Source organism: Leptinotarsa decemlineata, unplaced genomic scaffold, assembly GCF_025532065.1.
Source record: "Leptinotarsa decemlineata unplaced genomic scaffold, Ldec_3_MD MMD2_P_RNA_scaffold_9, whole genome shotgun sequence".
NCBI classification, from domain to species: Eukaryota; Metazoa; Arthropoda; class Insecta; order Coleoptera; family Chrysomelidae; genus Leptinotarsa; species Leptinotarsa decemlineata.
This window is the reverse complement of record NW_027412536.1, coordinates 7,611,816-7,638,727: the sequence shown is the minus strand read 5'-3', so window position 1 is coordinate 7,638,727 and position 26,912 is coordinate 7,611,816. Positions and strand designations below refer to the sequence as shown.

The window sequence follows — 26,912 nt, the reverse complement described above, 5'->3', positions numbered from 1 at the left end:
TTAATTTCCAAAATTGTTCTCAATATATATTGGATGATTTCAGTCAAATGTTTTTTATGTCGTCGTTTGAGATAGTGTTCGTATAATTTGTAATTCATAATATTTTTTTAATTATTTTTTTCGCAGATGGATTCACAAAAATGAAATGCAAGTTCGATTGTGAAAAGGAAGCCAATTATTAAAGTAGCAGATTTGCCTGTGGAGACGCCGCAGAGGATATTGGCAGCAAAAATCGTGAGAGTTAAATTTGGTGAGGCGGTTCATCAGGAAAATACGCTGTTGTGTTCAAAGGGTTGATGGAAATTGGGAAAACGAATCGTGTGGTTTCATTTGAAATCGTATAAAATTGAGGTTACTAATGTTTCCCATTTTTTTCTCACTTCAATGTGCAAAAAATTTGTGGTTGTATACAATATTTTTGGTTCGGCTCAAAAATTCTCATTCATAGATATAATCCTCATAAAGTAGGGTTTTCATACAATATTTTTCCTTTGTTAGGTACGTGCAGAATATGCATTTTGAATTGCTTGTTTTGACTGACGATTTATTTTAATAATAACTGTAGCTCATTTATTTTTTATCATCACTTCATGAAAGATAATACCCTCATTGTTGAAAAAATATGTTTTTCATGCATGTTTGTATAGAAAATCGAATTTATTTCAGAACAATACATCAACGTGTGCAGTATCAGTTCAGAGTCATCTCAACAACAGCATCCAAAACCGTCTTAGCCACCTTTCCAGAACGAGTTTCTAATCTCAGCAGCTTCCATAATACATTAACGTGTGAAGTATCAGATCAGAATAATCTTAACAACAGCATCCAAAACCATCTAAGCAACCTTCCCAGAAAAATTTTCAAATCTCCGCAGTTTCCATTTTTTCAGTCTATAGTTGTATATTATGAGAGTAGCTCGAAATTCAGGGATTTGTCGTTGAGCCACAATTACACTCCCAGGAGATTGCCATTAAGACCGGCAATCAATGTAACAATTTTCTGCTTCTACCACTGAAACCATTCTCCTCCTTGAGCAAAGCGATAGAAAAAGCGTTCTGTATGTGAAAAAACATTCATGATTTGAAGTATTTTTCAGGCATCCTCAAGGAATATCTACATGATGTTGATATCATTCATGTGAGTGGATACTGAAAGAAACCCTTTCTGAATGATATATACACAACCGTTGTGAATTTGGAAAGACTTTGAAGATTCATGGTGGTGTGTTCCAAAACTGAAGAAAACACGCCGTTCTGTATGCATCATTCCAAAGGAAATTCGTTCACCTGCAGTCTCAATAACGTTGGTATTTTATGTAAATGGCTTTATAATATACCACCAAAATGAATAAAATGCATGTCACACACATCATTGTTTGAAAATGAAAACTTATACAGAGAAAGTTGTCGAAAATATGCAGTAACGAAAAATTATATACGAGGGTTTATAGTGATGAATAAACATCATGTTGGTACAAAACAAAGGTTGGTACAACACAACTCACATACATAGGACATTTCAGAAGAAAGAAAATGTATCTTGAATACATTCAGGATATTATAGATTATTAATGTTAGACATTCAATTTCAATTATCATATTCGAAAATTCATTCAGTGTTGTAGTTTTTCCAAAATCCCCATTCAAAATATCATGCTTTTATATTAATACCAGACAGTGAACGGGGCAAAGTTACAACCTCAGCATATGAATCTTTATAAATATTGAGCCAGAGCTTTCGGTATACAAAGCAAATAATTTTTTTCGTGACTATTCATTTGATACAAAATATCATTACCCCAAAATATATCGATATCATAACACGTTTGCGGTTGATTAATCAATTTATTACTTCATGTCATTACATTTGGAAACCTAGTTTCAGTTTGGAGAAATAATAGCCCACGCATGTTGAAAATTTTGTCATAGTGTGGTGAAAATCGTATTGAAAATTCCAAGCGCATATTTACAGAGTGACTCAATGTTTAAAATACGTCGTTTGGAACCCCTCAAAATCCTCCGAAAATTTCCTCAGAAAATTAAAGAAGCCCTCAAAATCCTCATAACCCCACCAAATCCTCTCAAAATTTCGCAGAAATAATGCTGACGTAGTTGAAACGGAAGTTATTAAAGTGACTTGTAATTTAAAGATTCATCAGAAGTTCTCCATCATTAATCATATGTTTGAATCTCCAGACCAAATAACTGCGATATTCAAAACATAACTCACGACATCAACTGTCACATTTTTTCACGTTCTTCAATAATAGCGGTGTTTTCAACTATAAAAATTTTCTATTAGTGTTTTACATATCTGTTGCAGTAACAGACGAAATGTTCGGTACTACAAGCCCAAATCTAAATAATGAAATATTTGTTTAAAATTAGAATTTTATCGATCATAGCATTTTGTTGAAACATTGCGTTAGTCAAACGACACCGAGTTACCATCACGAGAAGAATTCTATAATAAATTAAAGGATTAATACATAACAAATGAGCAATATGCTCACATACAAAATGTTTGGGAGTTTTATAATAGTAATTGTAATATTCAAGTGATATTTGGATTTTCCATAATACTATAATGACCCCAGAGTAATGTGTCATTTGAGTCAGTCTACAGAAAACGTTTGTCATCAAATTGGCTCAATCTAATTTTATTTTAATGTATTAAAGTGTATAATTTTTAAAATTCTTGCAAAGCGCTTTCGACTTTCGTCATCATCAGTGCTCACTTGTCAGGCAACAGGAAGTGTTGACAAGTGAGCACTGATGATGACGAAAGTCGAAAGCGCTTTGCAAGAATTTTAAAAACTATAACTTTAATACAAAAAACCTCTTCGATTCATTAATTCAATTAAGTGTATTCAGCTTCTCCAAATTTATTTATTAATTTCATTTCGTTCAATTGAATATAAATATGAGATTTTTTCTTGATTATCGTTTGAGTTATCGATTTTTGAGTTCGTTCGAATAAACAATTCAAAGAAAAATACAGACATATATAGTGTGATGAAAATATATTATACAGCGACACAGTCAAATATAGGTTAATAATTGCGAGACAAGGTTGAAAATAATTAAAAAATAACGTTATACAGGGTGACAAAATGAATAAAAACTGTTGAGAAATACAAAAAATATACAAGATGATGCGAATATATTAAACAGCGAGGAAAGGAAATATAGGTTACTCAAAGTAGACAATAATTGGAAAAATACAAGAGAGTAACGACGTTATACGGGGAGACATAAAGCTCCACATAGTGGTTAAGATTTACACTATTGGTTTTCACTTTAAGCTTATTCGGGACATTAATCAACACTCACAAAGTACCTACAACTTAGTCCAAGTGACTGTAAGTGAAGTAAAATCCCAGCAACTTCCAATATCCAGCGACAGATTTGGGCCCTTTTTTCTATGAAGAAATGTAATCGCCTCACAACTATGCCATAACAGTCCTTGAGTATAAAGTATAAATATTGGGAACATAACCGAAAAACAAAGCCATTTCATGTATACGTTTCGAAAGTTTCAACCGCTATTTCGTCCATTTCAAGCGTTGTTTTGTCGTTTCAAGCGCTATTAAGATCGTTAAAGTGTTGTTTTAAGCGCCATTTCCATCATTTTAATCTTTGTTTCGATCGTTTGAAGCGTTGTTCCGATCGTTTTCGTTCCGATCGTTTTGATCGTTTCAAGCGTTTTTCACCCGTTTCAGGCATTATTTCGAATGGTTCTGCGCTATTTCACCCGTTTCACACTTCTCTCTTATACACACATTCATATTACATCATCTCACTCTTACACACATCACTTTCATCGAGTTGGGTGGTCCACAAGGTTCCGATTGGAGGTCTGAAAATGACTAGAATGAAGTGCCATAAGGAAAAACACGGAATTTTGAGTTTGGATTTGTATAGCTAAAACAGGGTGGGGCACCGAAAACGAAACAGATCGAATATTCTTCAAAACACATGTTTTCTGAAAAAATTGCAGAAACATGTCAATTTGTAATCCAAGGGGGACATCTCTCTATCATAACCTTAACTGTTATACCTCGCCCCCATCCCTCGGTCACTATCATCCAAACAATTTGAATAGGGAAAGTAGTAAGTGTGACACATCATTAAAAAAGTAATTTTATAAGGAATTCGACCATGTCAATTTTCGCTATCTAACTTTCTATTTTGGTACCCTCTTGCGGAAAAAAAACTGCTCCGTATTCCAAATTATGATACTTCATTTGCAAGCTAATTTGACATAAATTTGGTGATAATGCATTAAGGAATGTTTCTAAGCGAGAAAAAAATGGCGGCTCCACAATGGCGGACAAGATTTGCAATTATCGTCCGATTTGATTCAAAATTGTTAATTGGTGATTTTCAGGGCCGGAAATTATGATTTGTTTGTCAATGCAAAACAACAATATGTTGGCTCCAAGATGGCGGAACAAATTTGTAATTATGGTCCGATTCCAATCAAAATTAAGTATGTGGGGATTTTCAGGATAGGAAATTATGATTGTTTTGTCGATGCAAAAAACAAGATGGCGAATGATATTTGTAATTGTGGTTCGATTCGATTAAAAATTGGCATACGGAGGTTTTACAAGTTTCCAGTATAAGTAAAAAGAATTGATAAAATTGATGCTAAAAATCTGTACCCAGAATTCCCACATTCCAATTTTGAATTGAATCGGGCCATAATTACAAAACTCATCCACCATCCTGGACCTGCCATTTTATTGTTTCTTCTCCAACAAAACAACTGTGATCACAATGATGAACACCTACCAAAGTACAAATCTCGGTTGATCGGACAACTAGAAGTGGGTTAAAAGTCAGCTGCAAGATTTGTACCCCACTTACATATATACTAACTATCCGGGAGCAAGTTGAATAAAAGCTTTTGAAAAAAATTGAAAACCATGCATAAATTCAAATCCAATCATCACAAACTACATTAATTCACATAAGATGCTGAAAGTGTTCGCCATGAACTGCCATGAATGAGTATAAGTTATTCTCGAAACGCCGTTTGACGTTTTTGAGCATTTTGAATAAAATTTGACTTACTACGCTTATGTATTGGTATAATAAAATAACCGTTTGTTTCAGTGCTTAGGTGGGTCAGTTTCTTGTCAGTAGTACTTCAGGTCCATTAACGAGTAAAATATAAAAATGTTTTATTCTATTCAGGATAGGGTAGTAATAATTGAATATTATTTCAAAAATAATGAGTGTGTCAATACAGCTAATAGAATTTTCAATGAGCAACACCCAAACAAAAACGTAAATCGTAAATATATTTGAGAACTAATTTAAAAATTTCGATAAACGTATCTGTGTCGAATAAAAAACGTCAAATTGAAAACCCAGTAAGAAACGAAGCGGTGGAGGTAGCCGTTTTAGGACAGGTTGCTGCGAATCCAACTCTTTGTACACGAAAGCTTGTCGAATTATCTGGAGTAAGATTGCATCCATATAAAATTTAACTGGTTCAGGAACCTAACGAAGACGACTTTGATCGTCGTATACAAATTCGTGAAATCATGAGTCGTGTTATACAAGATCCAAATTTCGTTTTCAACATTTGTTTTTCGGATGAATGCATTTTTTATCCCAATGAGAATGTCAATTGACATAATTGTCGGTACTGGTCAGATTGCAATCCAAGAGTGTTCCACCAAGTACATACGCAATACTCACAGAAGTTAAACGTTTGGGCTGGAATATTTGGCGATCGTATTATTGGTCCATGTTTTCTAACAGGTAATCTGACTGGGGACATGTATTTGGAATTACTCGATATCGTTGATCCAACGTTAACGGACATAATGGATAACCGATAGCTTGAGTATCACCTAATTTTACAACAGGACGGAGCTCCTCCACATTTTGCTGTAGCGGTTCGTCTGTACCTGATTGAAAGATTTTCTAGACACTGGGTTGGAAGAAGAGGATTCATTGAATCGCCCCTCCCCAATCTCCCGATTCATCCCCTTAGATTACTGTTTGTGGGGTCATTTAAGAAGTAAAATATACGCCACTCAGCCAGGTTCGGTAGAAGAGTTAAGTCAACGCATTAAAACCGAATGTCATCAAGTAACCCCCAGACATGCAGTGAATGGAGAATATTTCGAGCATCTACTGTGAATTAAAGTAGTTTGGATTATTCTTAGTTAAATTTATGCACACTGCTGTGTTACACTAAGTACTTTCCCTATTCAAATTGTATGAGTGACCAAGGGGCGAGAAGAGAGGAATAACAGTTGAGGTTACGACAGGAAGATGTCCCCCTTGGATTTATAATCGACACGTGTTTTTGCATTATTGTCACAACACATGTGTTTTGAAGAATTCGTTTTCGGTGCCGAGTCGAATCGAACCATAATTACAAATTTCGCCCGCCATCTTGTTTATTTCATCGACAAAAAAATCATAATGTCCGACCCTGAAACTCCCCACTTACTAATTTTGATTCGAATCAGGCCATAATCACAAATTTCGTCCGCCATCTTGGAGCCACCATGCCATGCTTGCGCTAACGACTATCACCTCGATACCATCTCCATATCTCTCTGCATCGATTACTTCATACGTGTCTCTCACTCTTACACACACACCTTTTCATGAAATATCAATTCTTCTCCAAATCTAAGGATATTTCCTTATTTTTACATGGAAATGACATCACAATTTTTCTAAAATTCTACGGAATAGAAAAATGCAGTTATGTATAGCGGTCGGTCGGTAGCCAAGCGGTTTGGCGTGGGTGCTTTGTTCACTCACTCAAATTGACTGCCGTGTTGGTAAGTGGTTCAAGCCCTAGTCTGAACGATCGGTCTTCACTTGCTACCGTCCAACCCGTGTTAGGAATCACACGTTAAAAGGTGAGACCTCGTTAATCCCTAGCTAGCACAAGTTTCGACTTCTGAAGGTTGTCGTTCGTAGGGGTGCGACAGCTGGTTATCGGAAAAAACAGAAAACAGAAATTAGTTAATTTCGATTCCGACAAAACAACAACAATTCGCAATTACTTCCACTATCCCATGTTGATGTCGAAGCTAAGGACAACGACTACCACGCCGACGACCTGAGTTCAAATCTCATACCTATAAACTTTTTCAATTGAATTTTCCTCAGCTGTCGATGACCACTAGAATCACGTGAATGGTACGTGACAAGGGGGAGTGAAATCCCGAGGAGTGGGGCGGAGTCCCAAGGGTGCTCACGCTCTTTGAATCTCTCCCGATACTCATGCCATCTTTCTCTGCATCGATTACGTCACACGATTCTCTCTCCCACTCACTAAAGTCTTTCCGAAACATATCCACCTCGAGTTGGGTGTTTCACAAGTTTGTTCAACTACTGATAACCGTTCTAAATTCACGAAATTTTTGTTCAGTTTCACTCACCGTAGACTGGGGAATGTGATAGTCAGGCTACTTCTACATACTTCAGATTGTATTCTTGTTATATCATCCACCCCAAGCAATAACAATATCTCAATTATTTGGGTCTCAGATAGGCGCATTTCGAAACAATTCACAGAAAAGTTCAGAAATGCACAAAGAAGAATTTACAACAAAATACAATACAAATAATTGAAGAGGTCCTTTCAAACGCTATCCCTTTCTACTCAAAATTTTTATAAGGGTAGCTATAGTTTCTAGAGATTTTATGGACAGTTGAATAATATAAATTTTATTGATAAAGTGTATTTTCAAATATAAAAATTGACCTGTATGAGGATTTTTCATTTGCGTTCATAAACACATAGGAAATGAAGTTATGCGTTACTTTAGGACCGCATTGTATATGCAGGGTGTCAATTTGAAAACTTCCCACCCTTAATATCTCCCTCCCAGTAAATAATATGAGGAATCGAAAAGACAGGTCAATTTTATTGTCAAGCGGGACATTTTCAAGGAATATTTGTAGCCCTTGTAGTTCAATCCCCCAAGGAGGGGTAGATGTTACCCCAAGATTCTTACATGATAAGGGGTGTCAAGTGGCACATAATTTGAATTAGCGTTCAATTCTGCTTTCAATGATCCCTGACGTTTTATTTTTTGATGAGCAGTTTCCGAAAAATAGCGTTCTAAACTTACACATGTAATTTTAATTTGCCTGTTTTGAGATGCATTATTGAATAAAAATGATTAGAAGAATAGGTGACATTGTTCCAACCCTTGAATGACAGGAATGAATGTATTACACGTGGGTATTACACGTGGGTATTACACGTGGTTATTGTCCTTTTACAAAATGAAATTCAATTTGCGAGAAAGACATTTCAAACATAAAATCTACTTGAGCTTATCCTATAAACTGTTAGAAATATCGTTCCTAAACAGTAATAAAGTTTGTTTTCGAACTTCCCTCTAACATTACGGAAAACTTCACTGTGAATTGTCTGGTATACTGCTGTAATTCGTCTTTCAAGTTCTTCAATATCAGAAGGTTATGTTTTACAAACAAATGATTTATTATGCTCCCAAAGAAAGAAATCTAAGGGTGTTAAATCCGGTGATCTCGGAGATTATTCAGCTGCTTATTCTGTATGTAATATCTATGTAATACATAAGGTTATTCAAGTTGTAAAAAGTTTGTGTAGAATGTTGTGCGAAAGATCAGCATAAAATAATTTTGAAAATACCGATCCAAGTTTTATTCCAGCCATCATTCGTTTAAACCTTAAACACTTAACAGGATGAAATTAATGTATTTTCGAAGCTTTTCTTACAGTCTAGCGTGACATTCCCGCCTGTTCTGATACTGATTGTAAGAAGCTCGTGGGCTTTGCAACAAATGCTCAATTTAGACTGCTTCATATAGTACTCTGGGGATATTTCTTTCTTTATTTGTCACTGAACCAGTTTCGTAAAACTTATTCAACAATTACACCAATTACATTACAATTTGGATGTCTATCGTTGAAATTCTGTCTTGAAGAATGTGAATAATTTTTACACTTTTATACACTCATTGAAGTAATCACTAAACAGCCCAACAGGTAAAACTGTAGGTATGCACAATTCTACGACATCATTCAAATTTGCGAACAATTTTTTGCCCTAATACAGAAACTTTTTACAGCAGAAGTAGCAAAAAGGAACGGCTATCTGTACACTTTCTGAAATGAGAAATAAAAATTCAGCATTTATTAAACACAACTTTACTACCATCTATAGTCTATTTCAAAAGAGTGTAGAGTAATAAATCATGAAGTGTCATAAAATTTGCCTGAATTTCGTTGTCGTCCATGGGCGTAGGCAAATCTTAGGATTATTAAACTTAATAATTAAAGTAAATTAAAAATTACAGACATAGATAATAATAAAAGGCCATTTTTGGGAAGTAATTTGGTCTAAAACTAAGTACCTACATGTATTTAGGTAAGTGAAATTTCTTAAAAAAAGATTAAGATTAATTTTAGTGGTTCTTGTAAACTTATCTAATATGCAATTTGGGTTCATATACTTGAGCATGATTTCTCAAAAAAGGGTTAACACTTAGTTCCGAGGTGCCATGTCATTATAATAATCCCTTTTTGACCCTGCCCACCAATCATGCAATACCTATTAAACCCAGGTAATTAAGAAAAAGGGTTTAAATATATTGTAATGGTGTCTTAAACATTCGAGTTATAATAGTAATTGTTACTACACCAATTAAACGTACAGTGATATTGTGATATAGAAATAGTGAAAAAGTTATAAAATGGGGACATTTACTCCAAAGAAAAGAAGTGTAAAAAATTCTCCGCTATCTGTTTGCGAAAAAGTTATAATTTTAAATGTATATGATTGCATAAAACACGATCACCCTAGTTTGTCTGTGCAAGAAAGTGTTGAGCGATGTGCCCGAATGACTGGAATTGGACAGTCCACGATTTTTAAATTATTGCGAGAAAGAAAGATATCAGGCCAGGTAAGTCCATGCAAGAGAAAATCAGGAAGACCAATAAAAATCTTAGATGAAGACACCAAATGTGACATTCGAAGAAAAGTTCATTTGTTTTATTTTAAAAAGGAAATACCCACTCTTGAAAAAATATTTATCGAGATAAGCCAAGATAACGATATTCCTTTGATATCCAGAAAACTTTTATGGAAAACTTTAAAAAGTATGAATTTTGCCTGGGAAAAGCACAATCGAAAGGCACTATTACTGGAAAGTGATGAAATTGTTTGCTGGAGACGAAAATATTTGACAACTATAAAGCAGTACCGCAGAGAGCAAAAGAAAATTTTTTATCTTGATGAGACGTGGATAAACGAAGGTTATATAGTCAAAAAAATGTGGCAAGATAAAAATATAACAAGTTCTCGCCAAGCTTTCATAGAAGGCCTTTCGACGGGTATTAAAGTGCCTTCGGGAAAAGGGAAGAGGCTTATAATTGCTCACATTGGAAGCGAAGACGGATTTTTAAAAGAAGGTTTGTTAAGCTTTGAGTCGTGCCGGACGGGAGATTATCATGAGGACATGAATTCGGATGTCTTCGAAGACTACTTCGGGGAAATGTTAAAATTTCTTTCAGCTGATTCGGTCGTGGTTATGGATAATGCAAGCTACCATCCAAGGCGCTTAGAGAAGGTACCAACTTCAGCTTGGAGAAAGCAAGAAATTATTAACTGGCTGTCAAAAAAAGGTATTCAGTTTGAGACGAATTCAGTAAAGAAGGAACTACTAGCCATAGTAAAACAACATAAATCTCGCTTCATAAAATATGCCGTAGAAGATGTAGCAGAAAAGTATAAAGTAACTGTGCTGCGCCTACCGCCATATCATTGCGAATTAAATCCTATAGAACTTATATGGGCACAAGTTAAAGGATATGTTGCAAGGCACAATACCACATTTAAAATGAAAGATGTCAAGGTATTGTTTGATCAAGCCATTATGGAAATCACATCAGAAAACTGGCAAAAAGCAATCCAGCATGTTTTAAAAGAGGAAGATAAAATGTGGGAACTGGACAACTTGGTCGATCAGGTGGTTGACCCTATAATTATAACACCAGGGGATGATGACAGTTCTTCGGATGAAGACTATACTGATGTAAAATAATTTAATTGAATTGTAAATATACTGTAGCGGGATAAGCAATCTGGACAGAGACCAGTGTATCAGTGACAGTGACACTTTTGCTTAGGTTAGGGTTTAGAATTAAGGGTAGTCTGAATAATTATTTTCTCGGAAGGTTCTCGAAAATTGTACCTAGTAATCTCTAGAACATTCAATTAGGGTATAAATAGAGTGTTGTTAAACGTTAAGGGAAGTTCACAGTTTTAGTATTGTTCAAGTGTCAAATTGTAATAACGTATCCAGTAAAGTTCTTGTCGTTTTTGTGAATAAATTGATTTGTCCCCACAAGTGTTTCAATACGTAAAGTTCGTTCGTGTGTGTTTGTGAGTATTTCCCGATTTCGGTTCGTATATATTTTATTGTTACATTTTATATTTTTTTAATAACACTGTTCTGCTGTATTAAATTTTTATTTCCTTTAATATAATTTTTATGAATGCATATTCTTTTGGCAATTATCCCACTAGCGCGCCTCTGGCTCAGTATTTATCCGTCGATAACAATGGACAAATCCCTTAAAACAGGGTGATACCTACCTGCTCTTTATGAAACGACATAATTTTGCAATGCGGACTAGGGAAGTGACAGAATTTATTGACGGATCACCCTGTAGCGCTTTTGAATACTTAATGAGATTTTATTACTCTACACTCTTTTGAAATAGACTATAGGTTTTACTATTAGACTACTTTTTGATGAAAATTACTTGGAGCTAGTGGTCAATGTTACCGCTAATGAAGGGTTGGAACTGTACAACCTAATATTCCTACCAGTTCTGGTCAAACCATATATCTCAGTATTAACGATTACTTCTGTTAGTTCAGAATGCTTTTTCTCGGAAAATGCTCATCAAAAAACAATAAATCAGGGTACCATTGGAAGCAGAATTGAACGCCAATCAAAATGTGCCACATGACCCACTTCCTATTGAAAATTCTAAGGGTAACGTCTACCCCGCCTAGGGGGTTGAACCACGAGGGCTACAAATAATAGTCCCAGAAAGTGACCCCCAAACAATAAAATTGACTTGTTTTTTCGATTCCTCATATGGTTTACTGGAAGAAACGTATTAATGATGGGAAGTTTTTCAAATTGATAATATATATTTATTTTTGAATGGTGCAACTAATTTTCATTTTCATTACTTTAATTTTAACATATGTCTCAAAAAGGATTTGAACCTTTATAATTTCTATTTATTATATGCAGTTCGATTAGTTTGAGTAGAGCCAAGAAGTATATAGCATAGCCAGATATCAAGTGATTTATCAAATCACTTGATAAAGCTATGGTGTGAGTGAAACATGTTGTGATATATATTTTCAAATGAAGTTTGTGGAGATCAAATCAATCAGAAAAATATCTATTTATACCGCCTTCAAAAATACAATTTTTTTCAATCCCATACAATTAAATACTTATTTCTTGAAGAATGTCTTGGTTACTACTCGACATATTTTCACATTTTTCATAGTTGATTTGTTATTTAGTTTGTTATGAATGAGCTTTTTCAAGAATAAATTTTGTATATTCATTTATTCAATTCGTTGGTAGTAATTGATTTGAAGGCAGTACGTCTATGGCAATGATATTTAGACATTATACTGCCCTAGTTTCTCTCATTTCTGGATAGGCTATAGCTTCTGTATAAGCACACCCTTATACATAGTAATAAAATATAACGACATTATTACTACAAACTACTTGAAAACGCGGTTTACGTTCTCTTCAAAGTTAACTGGGAGTGAAGAAACAAGGCTCTTGGTATAATAACATCGTTGCCAAATGTAGGGATACACATATGTTAACTGCAATAGGGCAGATCAGTGTTTGAATTGCGCTTATTGTGCCAGACAGTTTTTTTAAGTTATGAAGTAAATCGTAAATTTGCATGCATATAAATAAGTACCCATACTTAAAACTTATACTGTGAAAATATCCACTATCGTCCGCTGTCCTTGATAATATGATGAGGTCTGTAAGATATAAGTTTTGTTGACAATGAGCCTATGAGGAATCATCAAAGACTCAAACTTCCAATCATATTTCTGTCAGTGAATTGAAGTTACGCTGATTTTTTTTGAACATTATTCATTATTCATCATAAGAAGTTCATTACAATAAGAAACAATGTGATTGATACAGTTATATTCATGTACCATAAATTATTTCCTTTAGCTCCATCTTTATACTATTCATATTTCGAATTAATGATTACTTGAATCTGACCGAAGAAATATTCAATACATTTTAAGTTTGATCAAAGACTCACATATTTCATATCCTCAGAGCTCTTGTCCCTGGGAAATTTCTTATTGGCAATGAATTTGATGCCATCCTTTTCTAAATCGTCACTCATCAAGGATATATATTCCGTGTATTTCTGACCATCTTCTGTTAAAGCTGCTACTCTTTTCCAACCAAACCTGATGAAATTTATTTATATTTGAAACATTTCTGGTAAAATAATATTTATATTCTGTGGGGCCGTTATGGGAAAACAGTGAGGGACACAAAGTTTGTTAAATTAGAATAAAGTTGGGTAGCAGTTTATTTAAATGGTATTTTGAAATTTAGAAAATTCAGAGACAATCCGAAGATATCCGAGACGAACCGCAATGCTAAACCACCAACAATTTAAATTTTTTATATAGACCGAAAAAAATTGCCCTTTTAAGCGAGTCCTTCACTGATACATCACATAATCGTTCAATTGGTGAGTTTTAAAACGTCATTTGAATACGTTCTGAAATGGGCAACTTATTTCTAATTCAATCAGCTTTGTATCTCTTACGGTTTGCATTATGATTCCTGTCAAAATGATATTTTAATTTCAATAAACAAAATGTAAACTGAACATTAATTGTGGATATGAGACGGAATTACAAATAACTACTCGTACTGCGAGCATCAGTACTTGAGATTTATGAAATTTGAGTGATTTTGTTGACAGATGTTCAAAATCAAATTTTAGAAATATTTTTTCAACACCTACAACAACAGTTGTGATAAGTTTTTGATATATTATTGTTATGGTATATCTTTTTTGAAATTTTTATGTAATCACATAGTTAACAGATTTTAAATTACTTGACACAGCCACACTGCAATTAGGTAGGTAATGTTGGATGGAAGTGAGGCTTACTTGATGAAAATTTATAATTCATGATAGACTTTGAGATTTAACATGACACAAATGTGAAAATCTGCATTGAAAAATAAACAAATTCCAAATATACAAAAATAAAATGTTCTTTGTTTTGTGTGAACAACCTTCTGAAATGAACATTGAAGATTTCGCAACAAAAATTTAAGAACTTTTTGTGGAAGCTAAATTTCTCAATAGAAGGCAATAAATATTTTTAAAAATTATGATGATTACCAGCTTCTTGAATTTCTAAACTATGAACCTACTTCAACTGAAAACCAATAAGAATGAAACTAACCTCTGAAACAGTGCCAAATATACATGCTTGTAGTGTTGGTTCTCCCCAATGGTCCTGAAAAAATATGGATATTTCTTTCTGTTCGAAAAACTAGCACCCTCAGCACTGTAAGAAATAATCAAAATGTGATAGAATTTTGAAACGCCAGCAATAGGTTCCACTGTTTCCGAGCAAGCTGGTCCGAGAACCCCTACTAAATTGTTATAGTACTCCCGGGTGACGATGAAATCGATGAAGTTCTTCATGACACTGTCAGTTTGGCATTTCCCATCAGAAACTAATAATTTCAACTCGTAATCATTCAGCAGAGTATGGTTGTTGTTGACAGCTTGAGCGGCGATCATGGCCCCCCGAGCAATCCCTCCCCCATTGTATGAGGAAGCACTCATAGGGAATATACCTCCGATGTAAATTACAGCTTTTTGAGTGCCATGCTTCCAGCTATTCCATACTTGCTGGTTCTCCTTCATCCATGTGCATGCTATTTCGGGGACAGATTGTTCACTTTTCTCGTACATCCTGAGAAGATGAAGGTAATCATCTTCTGTGAGCTTGAAATGTCTTAATGCGATGTAGAGCGGCTGGGCATTGTTTTCTATTTTACTCCAAGCCAGTTTGACCAGACGCTGCATTTCATATTTATACCCAGAACCGTTAATTCCACGTGTAAAGTTATACAATTCGTTATTCTTGAACTGTACGCTGATGAAATGATTTTCGTTTGTAACAACTTCGCTTGGGAACCAATGGAAAAACACAACACTCTTCTTCGGTTTGTTGTGGTGAACGTTTTCCAGTAGGTGGATACCTTTGATTTCATTAAGAGCGGATTGGAAGTTATCGCCTAACCAAAGAATTTTCACTAGGAGGCCAGTTTCGTCGACTTGCTTTATGAGGAATTTGGTAGAATTGTACTGTGGGGCTAAGAGAATAGCACAGGGTGTGTTTTCGCATTGTTTCGGAGTGTACATGCTTTTAACGCACGGTGGCATCAGACAGACGTATCTGAAAATGAAACATGGTATGTTTTAATTGATTTAATCGATTCAATCTTTACGAAGTAATATTTCATACTCTGTATAGGTGAAAAAACTGATCACAACGTTTGTCATAATAGTTTAAGTTTTTGAATCTGGTCGATTAATAAGTCAATAAATATTGGCCAAATTTTGTTTTTTCAGGATATAATTACTTTTGCATATTTTCAGGATGAATGGTATGGTTATGCTGGATAAACATACGTTGAGTATAATTTAACGTGAACTGGAATTAAATTACAACTGAAAATATTTCAAGAACCTTCACATTTGTAGATAACCCGCCGACCGCTGATCGGAAATGACATTTATGGGCATCCGCAACCACTCAACTCAGATACTCCAGCCTTAGCAGCCTGAAGAACTTGAACGAATTGAACTGCGCGAACTGATAACCACCGAAAAATTTCGAAAAACCCGTTTGGAATATAAAAATTTCGAGGCTTGCAGGTATGAGCAAAATCCAGTAATATTCATTACTACATCAAAGGTTCCAAACAGTACATCACAAAAAAATACTTATTGGTGGAAAAAACTACGGAGTACCCACGGCCACTTTTCCGGAATTTTAATATCTTAGCTGGATGGGGAGCGGCAGTTTCAGGCTTGGTTTGATCAGAGGCGGAATGTTTTTATCTCTTGAAATGGAGATTTGCCTATTCCAAAGAATTACTCTTGAATACATGCTATAAGTTGTTAACCGCATCTTATATGCACGAATACTCGCAGCAGTTGACCGACAGAGTCGAAGAAAGGTGTGGTTTAATGCAAGGAGAATTTGATCACTTCTTTAAGTATAACGCAAGACTCAGTGCAGCAAAAGCGTAACCTCTCTATGGTTTGGATTGACTATCGCATGACATTTGACACAACATTGCATGAGCTCATCGTGAATTTTTTCAGATGCTTTGCACCGAATAAGTGGTCAGATGCCTTGAACAATTACACCGCATTGAAAGGGCTCGCTTTACGTGGTTAGTTTCAACAGGAGTGTATTTCGAGGAGATTCCCTCAGCCCCCTTATTTTATGTATCTTACTATTGCCATTATCCGTTGCACGCATACTATCGATATGGAATTCGAATTAGTCAAATATTCAACGCTCCATCCCAAAAAAAGACGATGCGGGGATTAAGGAGAGGATCTGCACCTCGTAGAGGGAAACATCCTACAGCATCTGAAGTGGAACAACGTCACCCCCAAGAGGTAATCAGAGTAAAGAACTCTCTCCGTCACAAGTATTATTTCGAACCATTGGAACTGTCGAGAAAAAACGAAGTTGCTGTCACAGACACGATACCTTTCCGATCCAACTTTATTTTTTTGAAGTAGGCAAGTGGACTCGTGAGGAGATGTACCAACTTGTAGTGAAATACAGCAGAAATGATGCACCTTCATATAAATCTGCATAAACATAAATCAAAACTTATTCAAAAATTCATTTTCATTTGAACTTAGTGGTCTATAACAATGCTGAAATGACAAAGGACGAAACAAATTTAATTAACATAATTTTTTACGGTCTGGAAATTCAAAGATTTTATCATATACTATACATAAACACATACTATGATTCAATACCAAAATAAATGGCGCATTAACCCAATAGGCATTGCAATAAGCGACTTACATCGATCGTGAATATATTTGTACATGCTTGATTTATTCGAAAAATAGCAGAAATTGACCATTGAAACCCAGATGGGTTTTAAATTGTACAGTTGTAATATTATCAACATACTACGTGACAGACAATGATAAGTATATGGAAATTACTAAACTATGTATGATAATATATCGGAAAATATACAAGATATTATCGCTAACCATAAGTCTACAGTGCTATTGTCAGTGATAATAAAGAAAAAAAGGGGTTCAATGACAAAAATTACATAAAACATCCTTTGATTTTTACAGGTGAATTTCTTTTAGACTATGTAATCTTGATATCGTTGTTTGTGATTTTTAATTGGTCTAGATATTTTGTCCCCTGAATCTTTTCTAAATTTCGCCGGTAAGATCTTTGGCGAAAGGTAGCGTTACGGTCTTTCTGTTCTGTAGTAAGTCTTCTACGTGTTTGGTGGAAGTTTTTAGGATTTTTTTTGTTTACTAATGGCTTTTTGACGATTTGAGATCTGGAATCACATGAAAATGAAAAAAATAAACATCACCCTTTTCGACCACACAATTTGATAATTCGCCTTCAATTTGAGAGCCACTCTAGTAGGAGACAAATCGTGAAAAATAAGTACAACTACTTCATCAACATTACTGTGCAAATATAGGTAGAACAAAGTGGAACGAACTATCTTGTGGTGTGATACGTGACAACTAAGTTTACTATCCAATTTCTCTTGAACGTTGGTGATTTTCCCAATGTTATTTTTTTAATGTACACAGTTATACAAATGAAAGCGTTATTAAACAGTAAGGTTCAAGGTGTATTGGGTTAAACGCCAAAACGATGAGCAGCCACAAATCCGTCGCGTATTTCTGATATGTACTGCTCTTGGTAAAATCAAATGTGCCAAGTCACTTGAACACTTCCCGTGAAAGTATCTACAGAAAAGAGACAAATCTCCAACTTTTTTTCGATGTTCCAGGCTAACAACAAACAACTGCCTTAACAGCCTGTTAGGTCTTATCAGTGCCGGATAGGCGGTCCGTGATTGGAAATAAATTGTGGAAAATCAGGTCCAGTAGGTACATTATCCACAAACCTTATCAAAAACCCAAACAAAGATAGATGTATGATCAAAGCAGGATCACCATCTATCGAATAGAATAAACAAGACTCCTTACGCTGGCCAATCATGTTTAACTATAATCGGTTGACGAAATTCATTGTTACAGTGTCGGAGTGGGCAGTTACATTTTAACGACTGTGGTGTATACATATACGGTATTCTGAAGTTTAAAATTTTTAAATTGTTAATTACTGATACGGATGAAGAAACAGCTGATTTGTATATCATTGAAATATATTGTATATTATTGAAAAAAATAATTTTTCGATCGTTCCTTAGTGCAATTCTGTATTAGAAGGTTTGTCTGGGAGATCACGTGCACTATGTATGATGATATTTTGGAGAACTCCGTAGCTTAGATGGACAGAGTATACTTATTGGTGTGAAGCACAAATGTGCGATTTGAAAAAACACAATGGCGAAACAGTTTTTTGGTAGAATGTGTTGCGCAATTTCCACTTTCGACAAACGAGTTCATTTTCCACCCTTAATATACTATTGGGATTATTGCGATCTTCTTGGGGAAGAAGTATCTGTGTCTACCTCATTATAAAAATCGACTGATCTGTTAATTTTTCCAAAATGTTGACCTGGTTCCTGATTTGTTTTCATATATCTATCTTGTATTAATTTATTGATTCAAAATTTACCTTATTCATGAAGGCATCAATCATTGTAACCTGGAATCAGTAAAGTGTTCAAAGAGAAATCAAAACATGTCCGAAAAGTGCATCAAGGAGAGATATACAGGGTGTCCCTGGACTTCCTCTTTTCCTCTCGGGAATGTATAGATGGGGTCAAAATATCATCAGTACTTCATATAACTTTTTTTCCTAAAAGTCTTCGTAACCAAGTTACGGGCCCTCGAAGTTACAAAATGAAAAATGTTTTTCTTTGATAACTTTTCAAGTGAATATTCAAAATCATCCAAATTTTGGTAATTGACTGAACAAATGAATTCCGTCGATGAGCTTTCATGCAGGAGTCAGTTGTTTTGCTACAAAGTCAGGAACGGACTACCCCCGATGGTCCACACCCCAAAACTTTGAAATGACAGATATTTTTCAATATTTTTCAACAAAATATGGTTACTTGGACAATTTTATGAATAAAAGTAGTCGTGTGGAAAGTCGATCGGAGCAACGAGTCTTGATAAAAATGTAGTTCTACTCGACGATATCAAACCCGCTCGTCCACCATTATTTGAAATGAATAATTATCAAAGCAGAAATAATAATGATAACGTTAATTCAACAACATTTATAACAGGAATAATACAAGTATGCTAAAATGAAGTCGTAAACAAAAAGTACAGTACCTATATGGAAGTTTAAGTCACAATTGTGATAGCAGATATTTTTTCAAAAGAAATATCAAGTTCTGTAGATTCGGGGTGTTTTTAAACTAACAAGCTACTCTACTATGAAATATCGAATTCATTCCATATTTTGTATGTACATAATACGTGTGGAATAATCACGTTTCGTGTTGATCAGTTATCTGAATCTCATGAAACTCAACATTCGAACAATTCTTCTTCACAGCTAAACTGTTGAGGAGTTTCACTGATAATTATAATTTTATGGGAGAAATTCTTTAACACGAATCTAAATTTAGCTGAAAAAACGCACATCAGAAAAAATATTTACTATACTAATAAAAAGCAAACGAATGAACTACAAAAACGGCTGCACATGATCAGGTGAAAAATATCCAGGGAATAATTATGTTCCATTTCTTTCACAGATGTTGACAAAAAAACCTTTTAGAAAGTTTTGATAAAAAATGAGAAACTGGAATGCGATTTTGTTTTGTTGAGTGGTGCGTTGTCATATGACTATCATTGTATTGTCAATATTCTATAGGATATTTTGAATTTTTTTGATATGGCCGAACAGTTTACATTCAATGAATATGCAGATATGCATGTATTTTATGGACGAGCATTTTGTAATGCTGCAGAAGCTCGTCGTCTGTATTCTGAGCATTTTCCCAATCGAACGGTACCGTCAAGAGAAACATTCGAGCGTGTCGATCGCAGCTTGAGGGAGACAGGTATGTAATAATTGATAATTAATTTGAGCACGTTGTTTTATTTCGATATTATTGTAGGTACAGTTTTGCCAAAACGAGGTGGTGAGGGCGCTACTAGGACTGTACGTACCGTTGTATTGGAGGAAAATATTTTGGAAGCCGTCGCTGATGATCTTTCAATGAGCATCAGAAATCTATCAGAACAGTTCCATACATCCAAGTCCACTATTCATAGAATAATTAGGGAACAACTGCTCCACCCATTTCACATCCAGAAGGTACATGCCATGACACCTCAAGATTTTCCAGCACGACTGGAATATGCCAATTGGTTCATGGATAGGCAAAGAGAGGATATGACTTTTATTAATCGAGTTTTATTCACTGATGAAGCTGGTTTCAGTAGAGATGGAGTTATCAACTCTCATAATCTCCATATATGGGCCGAAGAAAATCCCCATGGGATATTGCAAACCAAACACCAACGGAAATTCAACGTGAATGTTTGGGCCGGTATCATAGGAAACCATCTTATAGGACCATTCGTTCTACAGGACCGATTGAATGGAGAACGTTATTTGGAGTTCATTCAGAACGATTTGAATGGACTTTTGGAACATGTTCCATTGCAAACCCGAAGAGATATGTGGTTTATGCATGATGGCGCTCCTCCTCATTTTAGTTTGATTGTGTGTGACCATCTGAACCATATTTTCCACAATAGATGGATTGGTAGAGGTGGGCCATATTCATGGCCATCGCGGTCTCCGGATTTAAATCCATTGGATTTCTTTCTGTGGGGGCATTTAAAAAGCCTTGTTTACGCTACACCTATTCACACAAGAGATGCATTGTTGAATAGAATAACATTACATTGTGAAGCCATACGAAACGACCCTGGAATGCTATTTCAAGTACAGAGAGGGTGTCTTCGCAGACTAAGAAAAAGTATAGAGAGAGAAGGTGGTCATATCGAGCAGTTTCTGTAGCGGATTTTTCATTTCTGTTTGCTCTTGAGGCTCTTGAGTTTCGTTAGTTAAACGTGTTTGCATTATAAAAATTCGTTATGAACATTTTACCTATCATTTCCATTTTCCATAAAAACTAATATTTTCGAATAATGGTAGACATCTCAGGATAAATGTTGTTGAATTAACGTTATCATTATTATTTCTGCTTTGATAATTATTCATTTCAAATAATGGTGGACGAGCGGGTTTGATGTCGTCGAGTGAAACTACATTTTTATCAAGACTCGTTGCTCCGATCGACTTTCCACACGAGTACTTTTATTCATAAAATTGTCCAAGTAACCTTAATTTGTTGAAAAATATCTGTCATTTCAAAGTTTTGGGGTGTGGACCATCGGGGGTAGTCCGTTCCTGACTTTGTAGCAAAACAACTGACTCCTGCATGAAAGCTCATCGAAGGAATTCATTTGTTTAGTCAATTACCAAAATTTGGATGATTTTGAATATTCACTTGAAAAGTTATCAAAGAAAAACATTTTTCATTTTGTAACTTCGAGGGCCCGTTACTTGGTAACGAAGGATTTTAGGAAAAAAAGTTATATGAAGTACTGGTGATATTTTGACCCCATCTATACATTCCCGAGAGGAAAAGAGGAAGTCCAGGGACACCCTGTATAGATATAAGAAAATGAATATTTCGAAATGCAACATCGAAACAATCTTGCATACTTACGTTGGGAGAGACGGATGTTTCGAGATTTCATTCCGAAATATTTATTTTCGATGGCTGTTAAACTGTAAAAGAGGGAATTTGAATGAATTCAGTTTTTGAGTAAAAGTAAATTTAGAATAATTTAAAATTGATTTGATACCTTCAAGGCATTCTCATACATATCCAATATTACATTTCATATTCAGTTTTCATGTCAACCTTTTCTAAAATTCCATCTAAACCTTTGTATGGAATTTATGATTTTTGAATCAAATTTGGTAAAAGAATAGAGAGTCCTTCATCTAGAAAAATACATTCAACGAATATTTTTGAACTTACTCATCATCTTGCGAAGGATCCTTATTGAAAGAGTTATCTTCAATCATCTGCAACATATCGTTATCCATGTCGAAATAATGTACCAAATTTCTGTCCATGAAAAAAGACCAGTGGACTTCTTGGATAGATTTTTCCCATATATACTTGTTGTAATATTCCTTGACTGGAAAATCCAGCTCGCCAGGAATAAACCAACCGAAACGACCAGGTGGCCCAACGCTCCCAACCTCCTTCACCAGCTCCTTAGCAAAGGTATCATAGTCAGGACTTGCCCATACTTCAAGGTTTATTGTTGCAGGAGGTTCACTGAAAAAAAAAACAAAAATAATTTCAAGTTATTTGAAACCCGGTACTCAACCAAATTATTCCATGATATATATTGGCCGGATTAAAAGTTTTCTATAAAATTCCAGATGCTCATTATTAATCTACGTGTTATTATATTCACTTGAGTTGTTCGAAATAAGATTGCACTCATCGGTATCTATTTTTAGGTATAAATATCATTGCGAAAAGCGCTTTTTTGATTATTTAATTATTCTCAGTTCGACAAATGGGATGGTTATTCTATTACTATAAATATTATAAAACATATTTTCTCGCCGCGTCTACCTGTTTGTCTGTCTGAATGCAATAAAGTCAAAAACTACCGAACGGATTCTCATACGGTTTGAAATACCGAAGGGAATGACTCATAAGGTTTATGTGCATCATTTATTATTGTTTTGTGTGAATTGGTTGAAATATGACGATATTATCCTTGAGAAGTGGGTGCTTAGCAATCCTTTCGAGATATAACAGAATGATTCTGTTCATGGTATACAAAAAAGTTCATGATGAAATGTCTTATCTTTTAAGGAGAGCTCAAACTCATTATAATGTTTGAAAATGTGGTAATTGGAAAGCCATTTAGGCCGATACGATATTAATGCCTTCATCAAATAAATACGTTACGGTTCATTTTCAAAGAAGTGCAGTCATAAATCCTTCAAAACGAACAATTCCAATGACGTGTTGACTTTTTAGATATTATTAAATAAAATAAAATATTTTCAAAGTTTTTCCCATATGTGAAGTTGGTGATACAACATTCCTGGAAAAGTTGTTTTATATCATGCCCCTAACTATTACTGCACCGTTTGAAAAATCATTCATAGGTATCCTAAGCAGTTTACTTACATTATAATTTTCATTTACACCCTATAATTCAAATCAATAACTCAGGAGTTATCGCATGAGAAAATAATTCAAACGGTCTCAAAAACCGATGCATAGAGATGAAACGCAATTGCGTTAGTTTTGTTGTACGACGCGACGCAGCGAATTACTACAAAGGTTAAGGTCGCATCCTTGTTTCATGTTGTCTCCAGGTAAATAGGTACAACCTATTTCGAAATTAAAATCAATTGTTGTGAATGTACTTTTTCTGAGTAAACATTATCAAAGGCCATTATTATTAGTTACAAGCTGATGTGAAACTATGACAGAAAATAAATGCGAAGCCGGGTTGGGTCGCTAGTTGATTTATATTTTGAGATATATTTCTCTTCAACTTAGTATCGATGCTCTCAGTGCAAATAATAATAATAAAGGTAAATATATTAGTGCATGATTATTTAACTATTTTAATGCTTTTATATATTTTTGAAATTTTATTCCCGACATTTGGTGACTATGTTGGGTCGAAGTTTCACATAAAAATGAACCATCCCCATTCATTCCCATTCCCGATATTTGTTGGGGTCGTCTATACATATTAAAGTTGATAACGCATTAATTTAGTAACATTTTGTTAAAATATCTAAAATAGCTTGTTTTGAGATGATTGCACCTTTCCACTGATATTGGGCACCTTTCCACTGATATTGGAATAATCGAATAGATGAAAAGTACATGTATAGTAGTATAATCAATTGATTGATTGATTGATAATCAATCATTTATGGTTGGTGTAGAACCACACTTTGAAGAGATGGTATATGAGCCTAACTTTTGGCCAGACAAAGTAATTTTTGGGCAATTCGACTTTAGAAAAGGAGGTCGTTTTCTGGATCACTCTAGGAACGTAAATGATAGTGAAAACCGTCCACAATATTTTTTTATGAATATATTAGAAGATACTATATCCCATCCAAAAACACAAACACCATCCAACTTCTTCAATATATTACATATGAACATTCAGGGACTCTCCGGTGAATATAACTGCATTAGTGTCCTGCTTACATCGAGCAATGTGGATGTAGTTTGTATTGAGGAGCATTGGCTCAGACAAGGAGAATTGCAAGTAACCGTTATCAAAAACTACAAATTAATCTCCAGCTTTTCGCGTACCTTCAATCGTCAAGAAGGAGTATGCATATACGCGAAGGAAAATCTACCGGATGTTGAATAAGTTCCTGTAGCTCACTCTATAGAAAAATCATTTGAAGCTTGTGTAGCTAGGATATATTTGCCATGGAATTTTTTTTTATTTATATGCAGCTTGACTGCATTAACCGAGAAAGGTTAATGCAGTCAAGCTGCTGGAAAATAATTCCATAAAAATCAAAATATGAATAGATAAGTACTTTCTGATCATTCCCATATTGATTTCAATTTAAGAGCCACCGGTATATATATATATATATATATATATATATATATATATATATATATATATATATATATATAATATAGTTATTGTGATTCTTATATAATCAGAAATGATTATTGAATAACAAAATCAGTTAGCTCCCTAACTATTTTATTAAAGGGGAACTGCTGACAGGTAGGGGGCACTATATCGTTTATTTGAACTATACTTGGTTTTATATTTTTACAATTTTTTGTTAGTAGTTTTTTCATTATTGAATGAAAAACAATGTTCCTGGCGTCAGTCACTAACATTTGATATGAACATAGCAACACCGTGAAACTTATTCGTATTGCATAGTTTAATCTTCTCTTTGTAGTCCAGACAAAATATAAGTCAAGCTGCGTTTTTGTACAGACGTTGAATATGCCATTATAAAAGGAATGTCAAACCCTTAATTGTGAGATTTTCACTGGACAGTTTAGTTAACTGATTCGCTATACAATAGCTTCCTCAAGCGTTTAAATGAATTCTACTCAATTTGTACTTTATACGTGTATAATAACAATTTGAATTATACGATATTATTTGTTTCACTTACCTGATTACTGAAAACTTCACCTAGATTTGGGTGAAAACTGATTGAAAACTAATGGAATATTTTTTTAACGACTCATTAAATGAACATGTAATAAACTTACTAACAATTTCCACATCACTGAAAATCATATTCAGAAGAGAAGAATTCAAATCTATTTGGCCAATTTCTAGAATTTCAGAACCTTAAAATATATCAATTTCTGAGCACTCCAAAAGATCGAGTTTCAAACCGTTCTCTTTCAAATGAAATACTTCATAGTCATGGTTTGCAAATCCGGAATTTGTTTTTTGGTCAACCAGCTGTCACCCCTCTACGAACGACAACCCTCTAATGTCGAAACTTGTGCGAGGCGATGATTAACGATGTCTCACTTTTTAACGTGCGATTCCTGCCACGGGTTGGACGTAGGCAGTGAAAATCAATTGTCCGACCCCTCGGCTCGAACCATCGGTTCACCTGACAGTCGAAATAAGTGGAACTAACTATTCACGCCAATCAAATCGGCTACAGTACAAAACAAACGTTTATTCACATGCTCTAAAAAAATTGAAGTGATTACTTTTTATGGGTTAGGTTGGGTCAGAAGTGAGTGGGCCTATTCGCCCCTTCACCGCAACCGCAAGGGTTTATTGTGGCTCACACCTAATCACACTCGACCAAGTCAACTCAGCTCCTTAACGAAGCCGTTCATTTTATATGGTGAGTAGTCTTTCAGTTCAGATGGTATGAGTTCGGGTCTGCCAAACTCTGAAAACCTGATTTGGTCCGCAGCGGGGCAGGCATAAAGTATTTGCTCTGCTGTTTCAATATTTTCCAAACAGAGACGACACACATTGTCTTCCGATTGTCCGAATCTCTGCACATAATATTTCAGATGACAGTGACCTGTGAGAAGGTCTGCTAGATATCGAAGTTCATCCCTACTGTAGTCCAACAAGTGTTTGTTTCCCAAGCATCGAAAGATAAATCCGGAATCGGCTGCTCTCCGTCCACCCATGAGTTGAAAATTCTGGCCAGAAGGCGGTGGGTGCTTGTTACCAATGAGTGTTCAGCCCTTCTGGGCCTGGAGCAGCGAAGTTCTTGGAATCCAAAGGGCTCTTCGAACGTCATCCGGGGTTATCGGTTTGCGCAGTTCATCGAGTTCAGGCTGTCGAAGCTCTCTGTTGAAAGCTTCGAACTGCGCTAGGGCTAGAGTGTCTGAGTTGAGTGGCTGCGGGTGTTCATAGATATCGTTCCAAAAGGATTTCGCCTGATCAGCGGTCGGCGGATTATCCACAACACGTGGAGGCTTTTGGAATAAGCGCATCCTATCAAAGCAGTGCAGTGGTGGTCAGCAGCACGCTTTAACTTAAAG

The 26,912-nt window shown here is 35.1% G+C and overlaps 1 protein-coding gene across 2 annotated transcripts in view; it reads right to left on the bottom strand.

Annotated features, from left to right (window-relative positions):
• Positions 1 to 26,912, bottom strand: part of LOC111510348 (uncharacterized) — a 226,043-nt gene that overhangs the window by 34,111 nt on the left and 165,020 nt on the right. For both annotated transcript variants that reach the window (XM_074170556.1, XM_074170557.1), the window contains 3 exons: positions 22,383 to 22,688; positions 14,543 to 15,547; positions 13,369 to 13,522 (listed from right to left, as the gene is read on the bottom strand). In XM_074170556.1, the coding sequence (XP_074026657.1) occupies positions 13,369 to 13,522; positions 14,543 to 15,547; positions 22,383 to 22,688 (1,465 nt within the window). The remainder of the gene's footprint in view (positions 1 to 13,368; positions 13,523 to 14,542; positions 15,548 to 22,382; positions 22,689 to 26,912) is intronic.